Source organism: Sorex araneus, chromosome 4, assembly GCF_027595985.1.
Source record: "Sorex araneus isolate mSorAra2 chromosome 4, mSorAra2.pri, whole genome shotgun sequence".
In the NCBI taxonomy this organism is placed as follows: domain Eukaryota; kingdom Metazoa; phylum Chordata; class Mammalia; order Eulipotyphla; family Soricidae; genus Sorex; species Sorex araneus.
Window position 1 is genome coordinate 194,838,204 of NC_073305.1, and position 17,806 is coordinate 194,856,009.

Sequence of the window (17,806 nt, forward strand, 5' to 3'; positions counted from 1 at the left end):
CACATCTTAAGACACTCCCTACTCATTTTCCATAATTACCACACCATATATGATGGGGTTCAGACAGTAGGCAACAAGTCATAAAAGGATATATATATGTATATGTATATATATATGTATATATATATACATATACATATATATATGCCTGACTGGGAACACCTGTAAAGGCGATTAGAGGCTGCCCAAAAATCTTTCATCCCTCTCAGCAGGCAAGCTACCGAGAGTATCCCACCTGCATGCCAGAGTCTGGCAAACTAACTGGGACATACTCGATATGTCAAAAACAGTAACAATGATTGTCCTCATTCCCCTGACCCTGAAAGAGCCCCCAGTATGCCATTGGGCTACATTAGCATGTGATAGGGACTAATGGAGATGTTTCTGGTGCCCGATCAAGCAAAGCGATGAACAACAAGATGACAGTGATAAAATGATACAGTGATACAGCTGGAGATATATAATGCATTACACTAATTGATGTACTTGTGTTCAACCATCCTTGCATCCGTAGAATAAGTCCCACTTATTTTTGGGTGTATTACTTGTGGTGATGGTTCACAGTCATGTGGAGCATACTTTTTATTTTTAATTTTTGGGGCCTGGGGCAATACCAACGGACCTCAAGGTTTACCTGTGGCTCTGTACCCAGAGAGTACTCCTTATGGGGCTCAGGGGACTTTGTGGGGTCATAATAATTGAACTCACGTTGAACAAATGGAAGGTAAGTGCCTTACATGCTTACTATCTCTCGATCCTCTATTTGTAAAATAAAATTATAAACATAGGAAAACTTGCGATGATATTCATATCAGTGGCATTAGCAGGGTGATGAGAATCAAAACCAATGAAAACGCAATAAATAGAGAGGAGCGCACACACGTACACATGCATAATGTTCAAATGGGGCTGGAGCTATAATACAGCAAGTAGGGTGCTGGCCTACCATACAGCTGCCCAGGGTTTAATACAAAGCATCTTGGATGGTCTCTCGAGCACCGCCAGGAGTCATCCTGAGCACAAAGCCATGCGTAACCTCTGAACATCACTAGGTGTGACCCAAAACACAAAAATATGCTCAGTATAACGAAGACAAAAATCATTGTCTTTTGGGGGCCGGAGCGATAGCACAGCGGGTAGGGCATTTGCCTTGCACGCGGCCGACCCGGGTTCGATCCCCGGCATCCCATATGGTCCCCCAAGCACCGCCAGGAGTAATTCCTGAGTGCAAAGCCAGGAGTAACCCCTGAGCATCGCTGGGTGTGACCCAAAAAGCAAAAAAAAAAATCATTGTCTTTTATTCACTGATAAATACCTGGTAGAGCAGGAACTCAATAAATATTGAAAATATAACACATGAATCATTGATGTGTATGTATACAAACTCTAAATTACCCATCCTGAACTCTGTGATTCACAAAACTTTGAAGATCTAACACATTTTAGTTCATACCTACAAATATTCTCTGATTGCACATCTGGAATAAGCTTTTCCTAATGAAAAGAATCATGTGAAACGATTCCATCTCCTGCTAGGTAATTCACAGAGTGTAGTTTCCACTGTGAATTCTCATTCAAAACTATCTAATTTTTTTCTATATTGGCCTTTCTGAACTGTTTACTGAATCTTTGTGTGACAGAAAAACTTTTATGAGTTTTTATTTGGGTGTTTTGTTTAATTTTGTTTTGTTTGGGCCAACCTGGCAACTACTTCTGGCTCTGCACTCAGCAATTAAGAAATTATTCCTTGTGCTCAGAGGACCATATGGGATTCCTGGGATCAAACCTGGGCATTCGCAAGGCAAGCACCTACTCTCTGTACTATCTCTCACTAAATCTTGTGTCTTAACCTAATCCCCAATATTGAAGGTGAGGGCATTGGGAGGTAATTAAGTCATCAGTAGAATTAGTGCCTTATAAGAGGCTTTTCTTGGGGCAGGAGTGATAGAACAGCTGGTGGAGTGTTTGACTTGCATGCAGCCAACCTGGTTCAATTCCCAGCATCCATTGTGGTCCCCTAAGCACCGCCAGCAGTTAATTCCTAAGTGCATGAGCCAGGAGTAACCCCTGTGAATCACTGGGTGTGACTCCCTCAAAAAAGGGGGCTTTTATCATTCCTTCAACCATGAGAGAGATGTCCATGTTGAACCATGAGTTTGTACTCACTAGACACAAACACTCAGACTCCAACTTTTAAAAAACATAGCTAGTATTTTCTGCTTCACCTGTCTCTCAAGATTTGTAAAAGCACTTGTAATAAAATAAAATATCTGAAAACTTTAACTTTTGGTTGGCCATAGATTCATATGTGTCTAAAGAGCCACAGAAAAATGTGTGTGACCCTACCCTCAGGTTTTTTTGAGTTTTCTAACCTTAAATAATTTAGAAATAATAAGATGGGGCCAGAGATATAGTACAGTGGGGAGGACGTCTGACTTGCATGCAGCTGACCTGGGTTCAATCCCCAGCATCTCATATAGTCTCCTGAGCAACGCCAGGAGTAATTCCAAAGTACAGAGCCAAGACTAATAACAGAACATCACTGGATGTGAGCCAAAAACAAAAAACAAAAAGAAGTAAAAAACTATCGTGCTTTATGCTGCCAATATAAAGGACAAGTCTAGTATAATGTCAAAAAACAACATGATAGTCTATGAGACTTAGATCCCCAAAACCAAGTTAGAGTGCAAGAATTGTGTATTCTTGCATATAAAACACCTTACTTTTAAGCAACTGGAGGAGGACATCTTGATACCGAACTCTAAAATCTTAAGGCTTATCCAGATTGAAAAACTTATTGTATTCTACTCTGTACGCAAGGCAATTACTAGAGTCTTTAAACGGCCACATCTCTCCTCAGCACTCTCTTCACAGCCTTAGCCACATCCTTATTGCGGAGAGTATAAATGAGAGGATTCAGGGTCGGGGTGATGATGCTATAAAACACGGAACCAACCTTGTTTTGCAGTGGAGTGCGCTGGGACCTGGGTCTCATATATGAGAAGATGCAGGCACCAAACCAGAGAGAAACCACCGACAGATGAGAACTACAAGTGGCAAAGGCATTTCTCTTACTCCCAGCAGATCGCATCTGAATGACACTGTGGAGGATGAAGCCATAGGAGGTAGAGACCAAGAGGATTGGGATGAGGAGGAACATGATCCCACTGATATAAACAGTCCTCTCATACTCACTGATGTCTCCGCATACCAATTTCACAACAGCAGGAAACTCACAATAGAAGTGGTGGATTGTTCGAGACCCACAGAAAGGGAAATGCATCAAGATCACGGTATGAATGAAGGAGTTCATGGATGCTGCCAACCATGACGTGACAGCCATCATCAGAGCCACCTTCCTGCTCATGATAACAGCATAATGCAGTGGGTGACAGATGGCAACATAACGGTCATAGGACATGAGAGTTAGGAGAACACACTCGGCCCCTGCCACTGCCACGTAGAGGAAGTGCTGGGTAGCACAGCCCACAAAGGAGATGGACTTCCTGCCTGACAGGTAGTTGGCAGCCATCTTGGGGACAGTGGTGATGAGGAACATCAGGTCCATGAGGGAGAGCTGACTCAGCAGGAAGTACATGGGTGTGTGCAGCCGACGGTCAGCACAGATGAGGAGGATGGTGAGGGAGTTGCCACTCACAGCAACAAGGGCGACCACCATGGTCAAGGAGAAAAGAAAGACGTGGGTGTGGGAGTCATCGAAGAGCCCTTCGAGGATGAATTCGGCCAGCGAGGACTGATTGCTCTGCCTCATCGCCCTGCCCAGACCTGGGGACACAGGAAGTACTATATATGTTCAGAAATCTCATATTTAGTATACTTAACACCAGGTACTTTTTATCCTGAAAAATTTGAATGGAGAGTCTTTCTATTATTATACAAGAGTTCTAAATTAAAACAACATCATAAAGAGAGACAGAACCTAACTTGTTTTTCTCACATGAAGTTCAGAAATTCCAGTGTTTTGGACTCCTTATTTGGGCCTCAGGTCACACCATCCAGTGTTTGGAGGATGCTCTCAGTTCCATGCAGCGATACTCTACCAGTGCTCCAGTGTTCCTGCTGTTCCCGGTGCTGGAACCTAGGGCTCTAGCAATCAAGAGCTACCCTTCTGACTTCCACCCAAGTTTATAAACTCTAAAGTACCAAGCTTCAACTAGTTCCTTGTCATTAAATATGAACTATATATATATACACACATGTACAGATTTATACATGCAGAAACCCATATACAATAGAATTTCTAAGCATATATGCATATTAATTTTGTATGTGTTCTGTGCATTAAAACTATACACATACATTTTTGCTTATTATATCAATCAGTACTCGACCTGAAATTGAACCACTAAGAAATATTAAATATTTGTGACCTGGAGGGATAGTAGAGTGATATGGCACTTGCCCTCCATGTGGCTAATATGGGTTCAATTTCCAATACCCCATCTAGTCCCCCAAACACCATCAGGAGTGATCTCTGAGCACAAAGCCATGAATACTCAACGAGCACAGTGGTGAGTGGCCAAAAATTAAAAAACAAAGTAAATACTAATTTTATGTATTCATTTAATAGTACACACTGAAGTTTACCTCTAGGGACTGTGATCTAGTTAAGACTCTGTGTAATGCAGTCATTTCTCTTACTTGAATCACCGTGAGGTAGACTATCAAAACGTTACTCATGATTGGTTTCCAGACATACAATGATCCAACACCCATCCCTCCACCTGTGTCCATTTCCCACCACTAATGTCCCCAGTTTTCCTGCCCCTATCCCCTGCATTTCACCCTTCCTGCCTCTACTATATGTCAGGTAATTTTCTTCTCTCAATTTCTCCCCTCTCTCTTTCCCTCTCTCTCTTTCTCTCTATCTCTTTCCTTCTCTCTCTCTCTTTCCTCTTCAATGCAGTCACCTCTATGTCTGGTGGTAGAGCTGAGAGTCCGTGGGGCTGGCAACGGGAAGGGATGATGAATCTGTGTGACAGATCAAGGACATGCTGGAGCTCCCGAGCATGAGTTGTCACCATCAAGGGCACACTAGACCAGTTTCTACTGCCCCTCACTTGTTGCTGTGGTTATCACACAGAAGCAGGGCCCTTCCTAACTGGGCAAAAAACACACACTGATCGGCAGTAGGAGAGATGAAAAGCACCCAGGGGAGGGGAGCATATCGGCACAGCTGGCTACTACTCAACACCAATGAGTTGGGCCGGAAGATGGGCAGCAAGGAGTGGAAATGACAGAAATACTGTGTCCTTTCTGCCCTCTGAATTCCTTCAAGAATCTCCCTGTGCTCACCTGTACCAGAAACAATCAAACTAACAAACAAACAAACAAATAAAAAACAACAGGAAGCCTGGGAAATGTTTCTTGGCGTAGTCAGACTAAAATACTGAAAAGCTTTTTGAGCCATTTCATGCCAAACTGGGACACATACACACAGACACACACACATTCACACACACACACACACACACACATCTCCTTCAGCCATATGTCATCTGAAAATAAGCATAATCAATTCATCCTTTTTTCCTAACACAACTATTCTACATATATAGAATATTCAACAAAATATAATATTGTCTTTCCCAGAAGATAATACAAAGTATGTGTATTATCTTTGGTTGATGTTCTTCTTGTCCTGTCTTATTCAGGACATTTATTCTTGTCCTGTCTTGATTATCTATAACTTAAAAACAAAAAAAATTGGTATACATATTTATAATATACTCAGATGGAAACAGGAAGAAATAGTCTCTATGATTGTATGTATAATGGCTCCCATATGGAACCGCAAGCATATCCATACGGATGTCTGTGAGAGCTCTTTCTAGTCACTCTTGTTAATGCTCAAAACAATATAACCATGGCACTGGGAGGAGGCTGTGTAAGTGCCCAGCAACATGGACTTCCACTCACCCGAGCTGTATCACTGGACTCTGCTGGAATCCCAATCTGCCCGTTGCAGAGAACAGCACTTATCCCAGATATAAAATCATTCCTGTAGGCATCAGCCAGTTACTGAGTGCATGGGAGCTTGCTATCCAAGAAGAGACTCTAACTGCAAGAGACTTGTTTTGCTGGAAATGCATTTGTCTCTTTTGAGTGCAGTACTTCTGTCACATACAAGCCATGAATCGGTGGAATATTTTGTTCGCCATAATGACATTCCATGAAGCATTGCTTCTGATTAAGAACTCACTTCACAATGTCTGATGACTGTGACTTGGTCCCTGATCATGTGGTTCTCTGGTCTTAACATATTCTCCATCATCCTGAAACAGTGATTTGACAGAACAGAGGAAAGACCTTTGAGGTATAATTATAGCAACAGCTAGTTGAAAACAATTACTTTCAGATCAGTGTCATTTTGGAGATAATAGAAGCATGAGAAGTCTATTGACTGGTATGAATTATTCTGGTTAGTTGAGATTGGGTTGGAGATAAGTAACATCCTGGAATGCAGGCATCTTTCTAGGGTTCTTTTCTGTAATCTAAAGTACTGAGATGAAAGTTAGCATAAAAATAACAATCAATCCACAAGAACAGCAAGTGGCACTCATACTTCAGGAATGAAGACCTGGATCATCCAACCAGAAAAAAGAGTATGGGTAACTGTGGACAATGGAATTAAGGAATGGATTGTCAAAGAACATAGCAATAACACCAACAATAAAACCTGAGCAGCTGCAGAAACTAAAATGCAACAACTACATGCATTTCCCCAGTTTTGATAAGACATATATGTGTGTCACTTATTTTTGTTGTATTCCCCCAACCATCATTTTTAACATAAGTTTTATTGTTTATAGGTAACCTCATATCTGAATACTTAGCAAAATCTGTAAAAGGGAATATAAATGGAATCAATTCAGAATTAATTAATAATATAATTGATAAATAAGGGATTTTGTATATGACTATTGGTTAAGAGGCAGTGTGTTTTATATCCCCTACTTGGGAAAATATGAAACTGAGGGAAGCATTTTACTTGAGATTGTTGTCTCATGTTGGTTGATGGCAAAAAGAGCTTTACATAGCCTATATTTGAAGAATAATTTTGGTCAAAGAGGTGTGTATCAATGTCACATTGACCCATACATATATACATACATACCTGAAAAAAAAGCAAGAACTATGTTCTGGGTAGAAATTAGTCTGAATATTAATATGGTCAATAAAACAAAGATTATGATACTTAACCAGACAAATTTTCCAAATGCTCTTTATTACAATTGTCACATAAATACTAATCAGAGTGAGTGCTGTTTAGAATGAAATACACATGAAACTGTAAATTATGACCAAAATGGACACTCTATAATTCTTTGTCATTTTCCTCATAAACCTCTCCTGAGACCTGATGCATCCCAGGTTATATGTTTACATTTTGAAACAAAAATAGAAGAATGTGTACTCTTCAGACAATAATTCGAATGCTACAAAAGAGGGCTAATGTATCACTCTTCATCTTTCTGCTGCCAAACACATCTTGTGGCTATGTAAGAGCTCATTATCCCTGATGCCTTCCTCCCCCTCTTACTCTCATTCAGCTGAGAAAGCCACCCAAGTTCCTTTAACCTAGGGCCAGATTCTCCCTTCTCTTCCCTCCTCTGGTCTCCATCATCTCTGTAGATTTCCGTATCAAACTGATTTGCGACCTGCAAATGACCTTTTTCCTGCCTTCTCAGATAGCTTTCCTCTGAACTGAACAACCTCACTTTCTGCCCTAACTGATTAGAAAGCAAGCTGGCAGTGCCAGGTTCTAAAATTAGTTTCCTGGAGACCCCTCTCCAACCTTAACTTACCTGAGATTTGCTCTGCAAGCAATAGGAAGGGGGCTGGCTGTGTCCACACTAACTCATAGACTGGCCTTTGATCATGCAAGGAAACCTTTTCTGAGGTTGCTCATCTGCCTTCCTTCTCCAACCAGAGAAATCTCCATTAATGGGGAACTGTCCTGGAGGAGATTGTTTTCCACACAGACATTTTTTATACTAATTTCCTGAGAGCAGGTTACCACCAGGGCAACAAAACATGATACTGTGTAATGCTCTTATAATCTGGTCCCAGATTTTGACCTCCCTCAGAACTCAGTAGGAAAGAGGAACTAACTGAACTTCTTTAAACTCTGCTAAAAGGAGCCTGGAACCAGACCTGAACTTCCTCCGATGCTCTCTATGCCAGAAGAACACTGAGGCCTTGAACAATGAGAATGTCCATAAATGTTACCTGGTAGAGATGTCTTAATGCCAATGTTTATCATCAATGAATGCAGAATCAAAAGAAAGGTTGTTCTGAATTTTTGGCTTTGCTGAATCTCTGAAGCTTTCTCTGCTTAGCTTCATCTAGAATAGAAAAGAATTGGGCTTGAGCCCTGTGAACTTAGAATAAGTTCCTTGCTCACTGCATGGATGTTTCCTTAGCAAGAGTCGCAGAGTTTACAATGAGGACAGACTTAGCTGGACTCAGCCAAGCAGAAGAAAGAGGGGAATCACTTGTGAGATAGGAAGCAGCTGCTTACCTGGGGCACCAGGCTGTCTGTCAGCTATGGCTAATTGTGGACACTAAATATCTGACCAGAGTGATTCCAGGGACACATCCTGAACCTCTGCTGGAGACCAGTCCTCAAGATGCCAATTAGACTTGCCATGAGCACTGAGTTAAGCATTCCCAAAGGGCTTTTTCTGCAGGTTGTGCTAGGGAGCTGGGCAATGAGACAGTTCTGGTATGTGGCAGCAAGAAAGAAAACCTGGGAATATCCTCTCCAAAGTCCATTTCTTCAGGGGAGAAACAATTTCTAATGCTCCTGGTTATATTTTAATCTTGGGAGCCACAAGAAACATGTGACATATCCATTATCTTAAATTACTAGTCAATTTTTTCCTTTTAGACTTAATAATAAATGTAAGTGATAGATCTTTCATCAGACCATAAAAACACTTGTGTTTTGCTCTGAAACATTCCACTGTACATGTCCCAGAAATATAGGACAGGGGCTTAGGTGCTTAGCTTGTATCCCACCACCATGCTTTCAATCTGTCACCAAAAAGATCCCTTATATGTACACATCCACATATTGATGACACAGGAGCTAATTTTAACACTTCTATCATACACCAGAGAAAGAAATGAACCAAGGAATGAAGCACTTCAACTTGAAACCCTGTCCAGAAAACTTTCTGAAATCCAAAATCATCACATGTGATGGATCAATTTTATTATCCAAAGAGCTACTTGCTAGGTCATTCCATGCTGGCCCATCAGAGCACAGTTTTGATCTTGGTCTCCAACATCAGTCTTTTGTGAGTACCTGTCTAGTGTCCTACTCGGAAATTCCTTTCTTCCAAATCCAGAGTGAAACTGACTGCCACCAATCTCCCTGTGTTAACTGCCAGGAATCGGTCATTTTCCTGTTTCTTTTCTAGAATGTGATGTTCTGGCTGTTTTCCCTTCATGCTTCCCTTCATTCCAGGTTGGGCCTAGAAGATTCCCAGGTGCTGTTGCCGGATGAGAAAAGTACTATATTCTACTTGCCTCATGAGATACCAGACCTAACACTCGGCTGTCTGCCAGCGGTGGGCATGCTTCAGGATGCCCTGCGGATGCCAGGAATTGACAAGGTGATCAATCTAGATTAACTTTACCCCTTGTCCTTTCCAGTGGGAATGATCAGTGAGGAGTGCTTCAGATCCTTTTCTATATTACCTGAGTTCAGCACTTAAGAAGACCCTCCACAGCCGCACCCCATCTTTGGCTGTGTGGACTTTAGAGGTTTCAAAGAATTCTTCAGACTCAGCCCCCTGCTCTAGGCTAGGAAACCTAGCAGTTGACTGCTCTCTCTCTAATGTAAATTTGTCTTTGTTGGGGAGCCACCATGGCTCACTGGGAGAGTTTTGCCTTTGCTCCTATGAAGCCCTGGGTCTAATGCTGACACCTAGTGGTCCAACTAAAACACTCATTTCCAGCCACAGGACTATGTGGAAGCCAGGCCCTCTCCCAGCAAACAGCTCCTTTGTTTTACAAACATTGATTGATTTACACCACTCACCAGTTGCCCCAGATTTAAGTATCTTTCCTTTGCTTCTTATTTTTTAAAATCTCACTGTACCTGTAAAGATTGAGTTCCCAAAATCCTGAGCCCCCTGCTCAGTCTAAATAAAAGCAGAATCTCAGACTAATCAGAGCAAGAATCTAAAGATTAGTATTGTTGTCATAGTGGCCTAAAGGAGGAAATGCCAATGAGAAAATCAAAAGGGTGATTGCAACCAGTAATTTCTCGACATTGATGTTATCTTCAATACACTGAGATCAACATAAAACACATCCGGGTGTAGAATTCTCTCAGCAGAGTCTTATTCTGGAATACTTCTTGGTTGTTGCACTTGTTTGATGGGGAACAAAGATGTAGTGTTTCTCAGGGGTTGAGATAATATCTTGCATCCTCACATGAGTGTGCCCTGAGTTCAATCCCCATCACCACCAGAAAAATAAAAACCATAAAATTAATTTGTTAGAATCTTATAAAAGAAAATTGACCTCTAGTTTACTGTCAGTGGTGTATTTTCTTCAGTGAAATCTGGATAGATCCTCTTGAGAAATCATGTCTAAATATGAAAATTTCTCTCATCCCAACAAGTTTAAGAAAATTGTAGCAGCAGACAAGGGAAAACTTGTGTTGCAGTTTGAAGCTCATAAATGGAAAGTCATGGCATGTCACAGGCTTGAAGTCAAACGGTTTGAAGCAGGACCAGAGTAAGAGACATGAGGGGCCTAGGGTGTAGTGAGCAGTCCTTCAGCATATAGCCTGTACTCAAGTATTTGCATAAACAGGTTGAGAAAGTCATTTTACAAGAACCTGAGACTGGGACATTTTACAAGAGCAGGATGGTTAGCCAACAGGAACAGATAGATCAGTCTTCTGTATATCTACTGGGTTTTTCTTTATTCTTTTTGTGTTCTAGTACATTTATTGGAGCCTTGCCTGAGTATGAACATAGATCAGGACCTCCTACCATAGCCTAGTCAGTCGACAGGCCAAGAACCCAAGGATTGGTCTCTTTTTCCCTCTGTAGACTATATTATTTAAAAAATAAACTTTACAATAATACTTTTTTCTCTCATCTGTTGGGTATTACATTGATAATTTTGTTTCTTTAAAAAAATAGAAAGGGGAGAGCATATGATATATGTATATGGGTGTGTATATACACATATGTCGAGGAAGCTTTGGATATCAATTGTTATCTCCCCTAGTTGCCCCAGGTGCCATTAGTTACTTTTAGTTTTACTTTAAGGCCATGACACAAGTAGATTGAAGCCTAAGCATACATAAGAGCTTTGGAGTTACAATAAAGTAGCTTTTGCTCACCTCTGTGTGTGTGTGTCTCCCCTCTCCCTATGACTCTCACACCCTCTCCTTGTGAACCTCATTATCCGGTTCCACAGGTTGGGTTAGGTGGCACACAACGTGAGGCGAGGCACGAGGGACCCCTGTGAAGAGCACCACTGGAGAAGTGCCCACGTTTATTGAAGTCACCACTGTAGGAGAGGGCGAGGACTTTGAGAAAGGTAAGAGGTGATTATCCCCTATGTGTTTCAAGCTAGATCTGGAATAGACTAGGTGATCAGAAGACGGGTCTAAAAGAAAAGCTAAGGCAATTCCTTTTCCATCTTCCTTTCTCCCCTGCCTATGGGGTGCTTGACACCTATTCCTTTCATTTGCTTTTCGCCACAAGACATTGGCATTTTTGTTATAGTGCTTTTAGCTTTCTTTGTAATCCTCTTTGTTTGCCTTTTCAAACGTTGTTTTCACTAGTCATCAACTCCATTATCTTCCCTGGGGGCACTGGTTGGGCATTTAAAGGCCACTAGGGTGCCTGCCTCTAGAAATCTGCCGTGACAGTATTAGGGGGTCACAGCTGCGAATCCCAGAAAAATTCGCGTCCCCTGCACAAGAAAAACTGTGCATCGAATAGGTACTCGTTATTAAATATCTCATTTGTCACTTTATATTTGGACCTTGGTGACTCTTCTCACTCTTACTTTCTTTGCTCTTACCTTTTTGTGTCTGTCATGGGACAAGGATTATCAGTCGGAGAAAAATTTGTAATCGATCTAAAAACAGCATTAAAAACTAGAGGAGTAAAAGTTAAAAAGAAAGACTTGGTCCAATTTTTTACATTTCTTGACGATTTCTGCCCTTGATTTCCTCAAGAGGGCACCATCCATGAGAGGCGTTGGAAAAGGGTAGGAGACGCCCTTCAGTACTTCTATATGACGTTTGGGCCTGACAGGGCTCCCATCACCAGCTATAATTATTGGTCACTGATTAATGAGATCCTAAGTGTTAGGGTATGGCACCCTGTTGCGTGAACGTTCGTGCAATCGGAGGTGCTGAGATAGGAACGCGGAAGAAATGCCTTGATTTGAGGACTAAGGCTCTCTCTGGCTCTTAGCAAAGGCAGAGGGCCTCGTGGACCTCCTTTTATTGATTATGGTAGCTCTAAAGGACTCAATATAGTGACGTCACCAAAGGCATCAAAAAATGTTACAGGGAGACAATATGAAGAAGCAGCGAAAATCCCCTCCACCAAGAGAGGGAGAAGAAAAAATCCCAGAAACATCAATGGGGGCTACTCACATCTATGACCTCTCAGATAAACAATTTAGAGAGGAGATCTGGAGGAGAGTCGACCTACTCCAAGCAACCATGGAACAGACATCCAATAAACTAAGGGAGGAGATGAATGAAGCGCTGGAACGGTCTACCAAGAAAATTCAGGAAGAAATGAGAGCAGAAATGAGAGCAGAAATTTCAAATCTTCGAACGGAAATCTCACAAATAAAGGAATCGGTAGATGAAATAAAAATCTCACTAGATGCCCTCAACAGTAGAATGACTACAGCTGAAGAAAGAATCAGCGACCTGGAAGATGAGCTGCAGAAAGCTTATAGACAACAACAAATCATGGCCAAAGACCTCAAAATGGCTATAGAGCGAATCAGAGCCCTGGGGGATGACTTCAAGAGAAACAACATAAGAATCATTGGAGTACCAGAACCACAGGGAAGTAACCCCAATGAAAAAAACACAGTCAAAGACATCATTGCTAAGAAATTCCCAGAGCTGGAGAAGGCAGGCATCCAGATACAAGGAGTCCGAAGAGTACCAGCAAAAAGAGACCCGAATAAAAAGACTCCAAGGCATATCATAGTCAGAATGACGGATGCTATGGATAGAGACACAATTCTGCAAGCAGCAAGGTCAAAGAAGGAAATTACATACAAAGGAGCACCCCTCAGATTTACAGCAGACCTGTCAGAGGAAACCCTCCGAGCCCGAAGACAATGGTGGGACATAGTGAAAAGACTCAACGAAATGAATGCCTCACCAAGAATACTTTATCCGGCTAAACTCTCACTCAAACTCGAAGGAACCATACACTACTTCTCGGATAAACAACAGCTCAGGTCCTTCATAGACTCAAAACCAAACTTGAAAGAAGGTCTCAAGGGGCTACTGTAAGACAAGGTGGAGCCACATAAAAACAACAAATACCACAGAAATATGACACAAAATCCTATCACAATAATCTCTCTCAACGTCAACGGCCTAAATGCACCCATCAAGAGACACAGAGTGGCAAAATGGATCCAGAAATTAAACCCATCATTCTGCTGCCTGCAAGAAACACACCTGAACAAACAGAGTAAACATAGACTCAAAGTCAAAGGATGGAAAACAATCCTGCAAGCAAACAACCCCCGTAAAAAAGCTGGAGTGGCCATCCTAATATCCGACAACATAGATTTCAGGTTGAAAAAGATTAAAAGGGACAGCGAAGGTCATTTTCTGTTTATCAAGGGATATGTTCAACAGGAAGAAATCACACCCTTAAACATATATGCACCTAATGAGCGACCAGCTAAATATTTAAAACAACTCCTAGCAGACTTCAAAGAGGACATCACTAACAGCACAATAGTAGTCGGAGACTTCAATATGGCCTTATCGCCTCTAGATAGATCGACAAGAACAAAACTCAACAAGGAAACACTGACTCTGAAAGAAGAAATTGAAGAGAGAGGCCTAATAGACCTATACAGGGCCTTACACCCCCAAAAGAAAGAATACACATTCTTTTCCAGTGCACACGGAACATTTTCTAAAATAGACCATGTACTGGGCCCCAGAACATACCTCAATAGAATCGGAAAAATAGAAACTGTATCAACCATCTTTTCAGACCACGATGCGCTGAAGATAGAAGCTAACCACTCACTGACACGGAGAATCAAGTCAAACACTTGGAAATTAAACAATTCAATGTTGAACAATGAGTGGGTCAGGAAGGAAATCAAGGAAGAAATCAAAAAATACTTAGAAACAAATGAGAATGAAGACACGAGCTGCCAAAACCTATGGGACGCAGCTAAAGCCGTGTTAAGGGGAAAATTTATAGCTCTCCAAGCATTCCTCAGGAAGGAAGAAAGGGCCCACATAGACAGCTTGACTTCACGACTCAAGACCTTAGAAAAGGACCAGAAAAGGGAACCCAAACCAGACCGAAGGAAAGAAATAATAAAAATTAGAGCAGAAATTAATGACATGGAAACCAAAAAGACAATCCGAAAGATCAATGAAACAAAGAGCTGGTTCTTCGAGAAAATAAACAAGATTGATAAACCGCTAGCAAGACTCACAAAGAAAGAAAGAGAAAGAACCCTAATAAATCGAATCAGAAATGAAAAGGGGGACATCATAACAGAAACCAGTGAGATTCAAAAGATCATTAGAGACTACTTCGAAAGTCTATATGCCACAAAACAGGAGAACCTAAAAGAAATGGATGGATTCCTCGATTCTTACAATCTCCCAAGACTGAACAAAGAAGACTTGGAATACCTGAATAGACCCATCAATGTTAAGGAAATTGAAGCTGTGATCAAAAACCTCCCCAAAAACAAAAGCCCAGGCCCAGATGGCTTCACTGGCGAATTCTTCCAAACATTTAAAGAAGACCTGCTGCCTGTTTTCCTCAAACTTTTCCAGGAAATTGAAAAAACAGGAAATCTCCCAAACAGTTTCTATGAAGCACACATCTCCCTAATACCAAAAGCAAACAAAGACATCACTAAGAAAGAAAATTACAGACCAATATCCCTGATGAACACCGATGCGAAGATCCTCAACAAAATACTGGCAAATAGGATCCACCAACTCATCAAAAAGATTATACATCACGACCAAGTGGGATTCATCCCAGGGATGCAAGGATGGTTTAACATTCGGAAATCAATCAACATAATCCAGCATATCAACAAAAGTAAAGATAAAAACCATATGATCATATCAATAGATGCAGAGAAAGCATTTGACAAGATCCAACATCCTTTCATGATGAAAACCCTCGCCAAAATGGGGTTTGGAGGAACTTTCCTCAAGATAGTCGAAGCCATCTATCACAAGCCTACGGCAAGCATTATCCTCAACGGGGAAAAACTAAGGGCCTTTCCTCTGAGATCAGGCACAAGACAAGGATGCCCACTCTCACCACTCCTCTTCAATATAGTACTGGAAGTACTTGCGATAGCTATTAGACAAGAAAAAGAGATTAAGGGCATCCAGATAGGAAGGGAAGAAATCAAACTCTCACTATTTGCAGACGACATGATACTATATCTAGAGAAGCCTAAAACCTCTACTAAGAAACTCTTAGAAACAATAGACTTATACAGTAAAGTTGCAGGCTACAAAATCAATACCCAAAAATCCATGGCCTTCATATATGCAAACAATGAGGCAGAGGAAAGGGACATGAAAAAAGCAATCCCATTCACAATCGTGCCCCAGAAAATCAAGTACCTCGGAATCAGCTTAACCAAGGAAGTAAAAGACCTTTACAAAGAAAACTACATAACGCTACTCCATGAAATCAAAGAGGACATGAGGAAATGGAAACATATACCCTGCTCGTGGATAGGGAGAATCAATGTTGTCAAAATGGCAATACTCCCTAAAGCATTATACAGATTCAATGCAATCCCTATAAACATACCCATGACACTCTTCAAAGAAATGGATCAAGCAATCCTAAAATTCATATGGAATAACAAACGTCCAAGGATAGCTAAAACAATTCTTGGGAAAAAGATGATGGGAGGCATCACCATCCCCAACCTCAAACTTTACTACAAAGCAGTAACAATTAAAACAGCATGGTACTGGAACAAAGGCAGAGCCGTAGACCAATGGAACAGGGTGGAATATCCCTACACACAACCCCAAATGTATGACCATCTAATCTTTGATAAGGGAGCAAGAGATGTGAAGTGGAGCAAGGAAAGCCTCTTTAACAAATGGTGCTGGCACAACTGGACAACCACATGCAAAAAAATGGGTTTAGACCTTGACCTGACACCATGCACAAAAGTCAGATCAAAATGGATTAAAGACCTCAACATTAGACCACAAACCATAAGGTACATTGAAGACAAGGTCGGCGAAACCCTCCACGATATTGAAGATAAAGGTATCTTCAAAGGTGGCACGGAACTAAGCAATCTAGTAAAAACAGAGATCAACAAATGGGACTACATTAAACTAAAAACCTTCTGCACCGCAAGAGATACATTGACCAGAATCCAAAGACTATCCACAGAATGGGAAAGGATATTTACACAATACCCATCAGATAAGGGGTTGATATCAATGGTATATAAAGCACTGGTTGAACTCTACAAGAAGAAAACATCCAACCCCATCAAAAAATGGGGCGAAGAAATGAACAGAAACTTTACCAAGGAAGAAATACGAATGGCCAAAAGGCACATGAAAAAGTGCTCTGCATCACTAATCATCAGAGAGATGCAGATCAAAACAACCATGAGATACCACCTCACACCACAGAGACTAGCACACATCCAAAAGAACAAAAGCAACCGCTGTTGGAGAGGATGTGGGGAGAAAGGGACCCTTCTTCACTGCTGGTGGGAATGCCGACTGGTTCAGCCCTTCTGGAAAACAATTTGGACGATTCTCAAAAAATTAGATATTGAATTCCCATTTGACCCAGCAATACCACTGCTGGGAATATATCCCAGAGAGGCAAAAAAGTACAATCGAAACAACATCTGCACATGTATGTTTATCGCAGCACTGTTTACAATAGCCAGAATCTGGAAAAAACCCGAATGCCCCAGAACGGATGACTGGTTGAGGAAACTTTGGTACATCTATACAATGGAATACTATGCAGCTGTTAGAAAAAAGGAGGTCAAGAATTTTGTAGTCAAGTGGATGGGCATGAAAAGTTTCATGCTGAGTGAAATGAGTCAGAAAGAGAGAGACAGACATAGAAAGATTGCACTCATCTATGGTATATAGAATAACAGAGTGGGAGACTATCACCCAAGAACTGTAGAAATAAGTACCAGGAGGTTGACTCCATGGCTTCGAGGCTGGCCTCACGTTCCGGGGAAAGGTCAACTCAGAGAAGCGATCACCAACTACATTGTAGTCGAAGGCCATGTGGGGGAAGGGAGTTGCGGGCTGAATGAGGGCTAGAGACTGAGCACAGCGGCCACTCAACACCTTTATTGCAAACCACAACAGCTAATTAGAGAGAGAGAACAGAAGGGAATGCCTTGCCACAGTGGCAGGGTGGGGTGGGGGGGAGATGGAATTGGGGAGGGTGGGAGGGACGCTGGGTTTACGGGTGGTGGAGAATGGGCACTGGTGAAGGGATGGGTTCCCGAACTTTGTATGAGGGAAGTATAAGCA

General features: G+C 41.6%; 1 protein-coding gene across 1 annotated transcript; it reads right to left on the minus strand.

Annotated features, from left to right (window-relative positions):
* Window positions 1-2,836: 2,836 nt before the first annotated feature.
* On the minus strand, window positions 2,837-3,772 carry LOC129404390 (olfactory receptor 2AE1-like). Its single transcript, XM_055136770.1, has one exon. The coding sequence runs from the start codon at window positions 3,770-3,772 to the stop codon at window positions 2,837-2,839; it is 936 nt and encodes a 311-aa protein (XP_054992745.1).
* Between the last annotated feature and the right edge of the window lie 14,034 nt (window positions 3,773-17,806).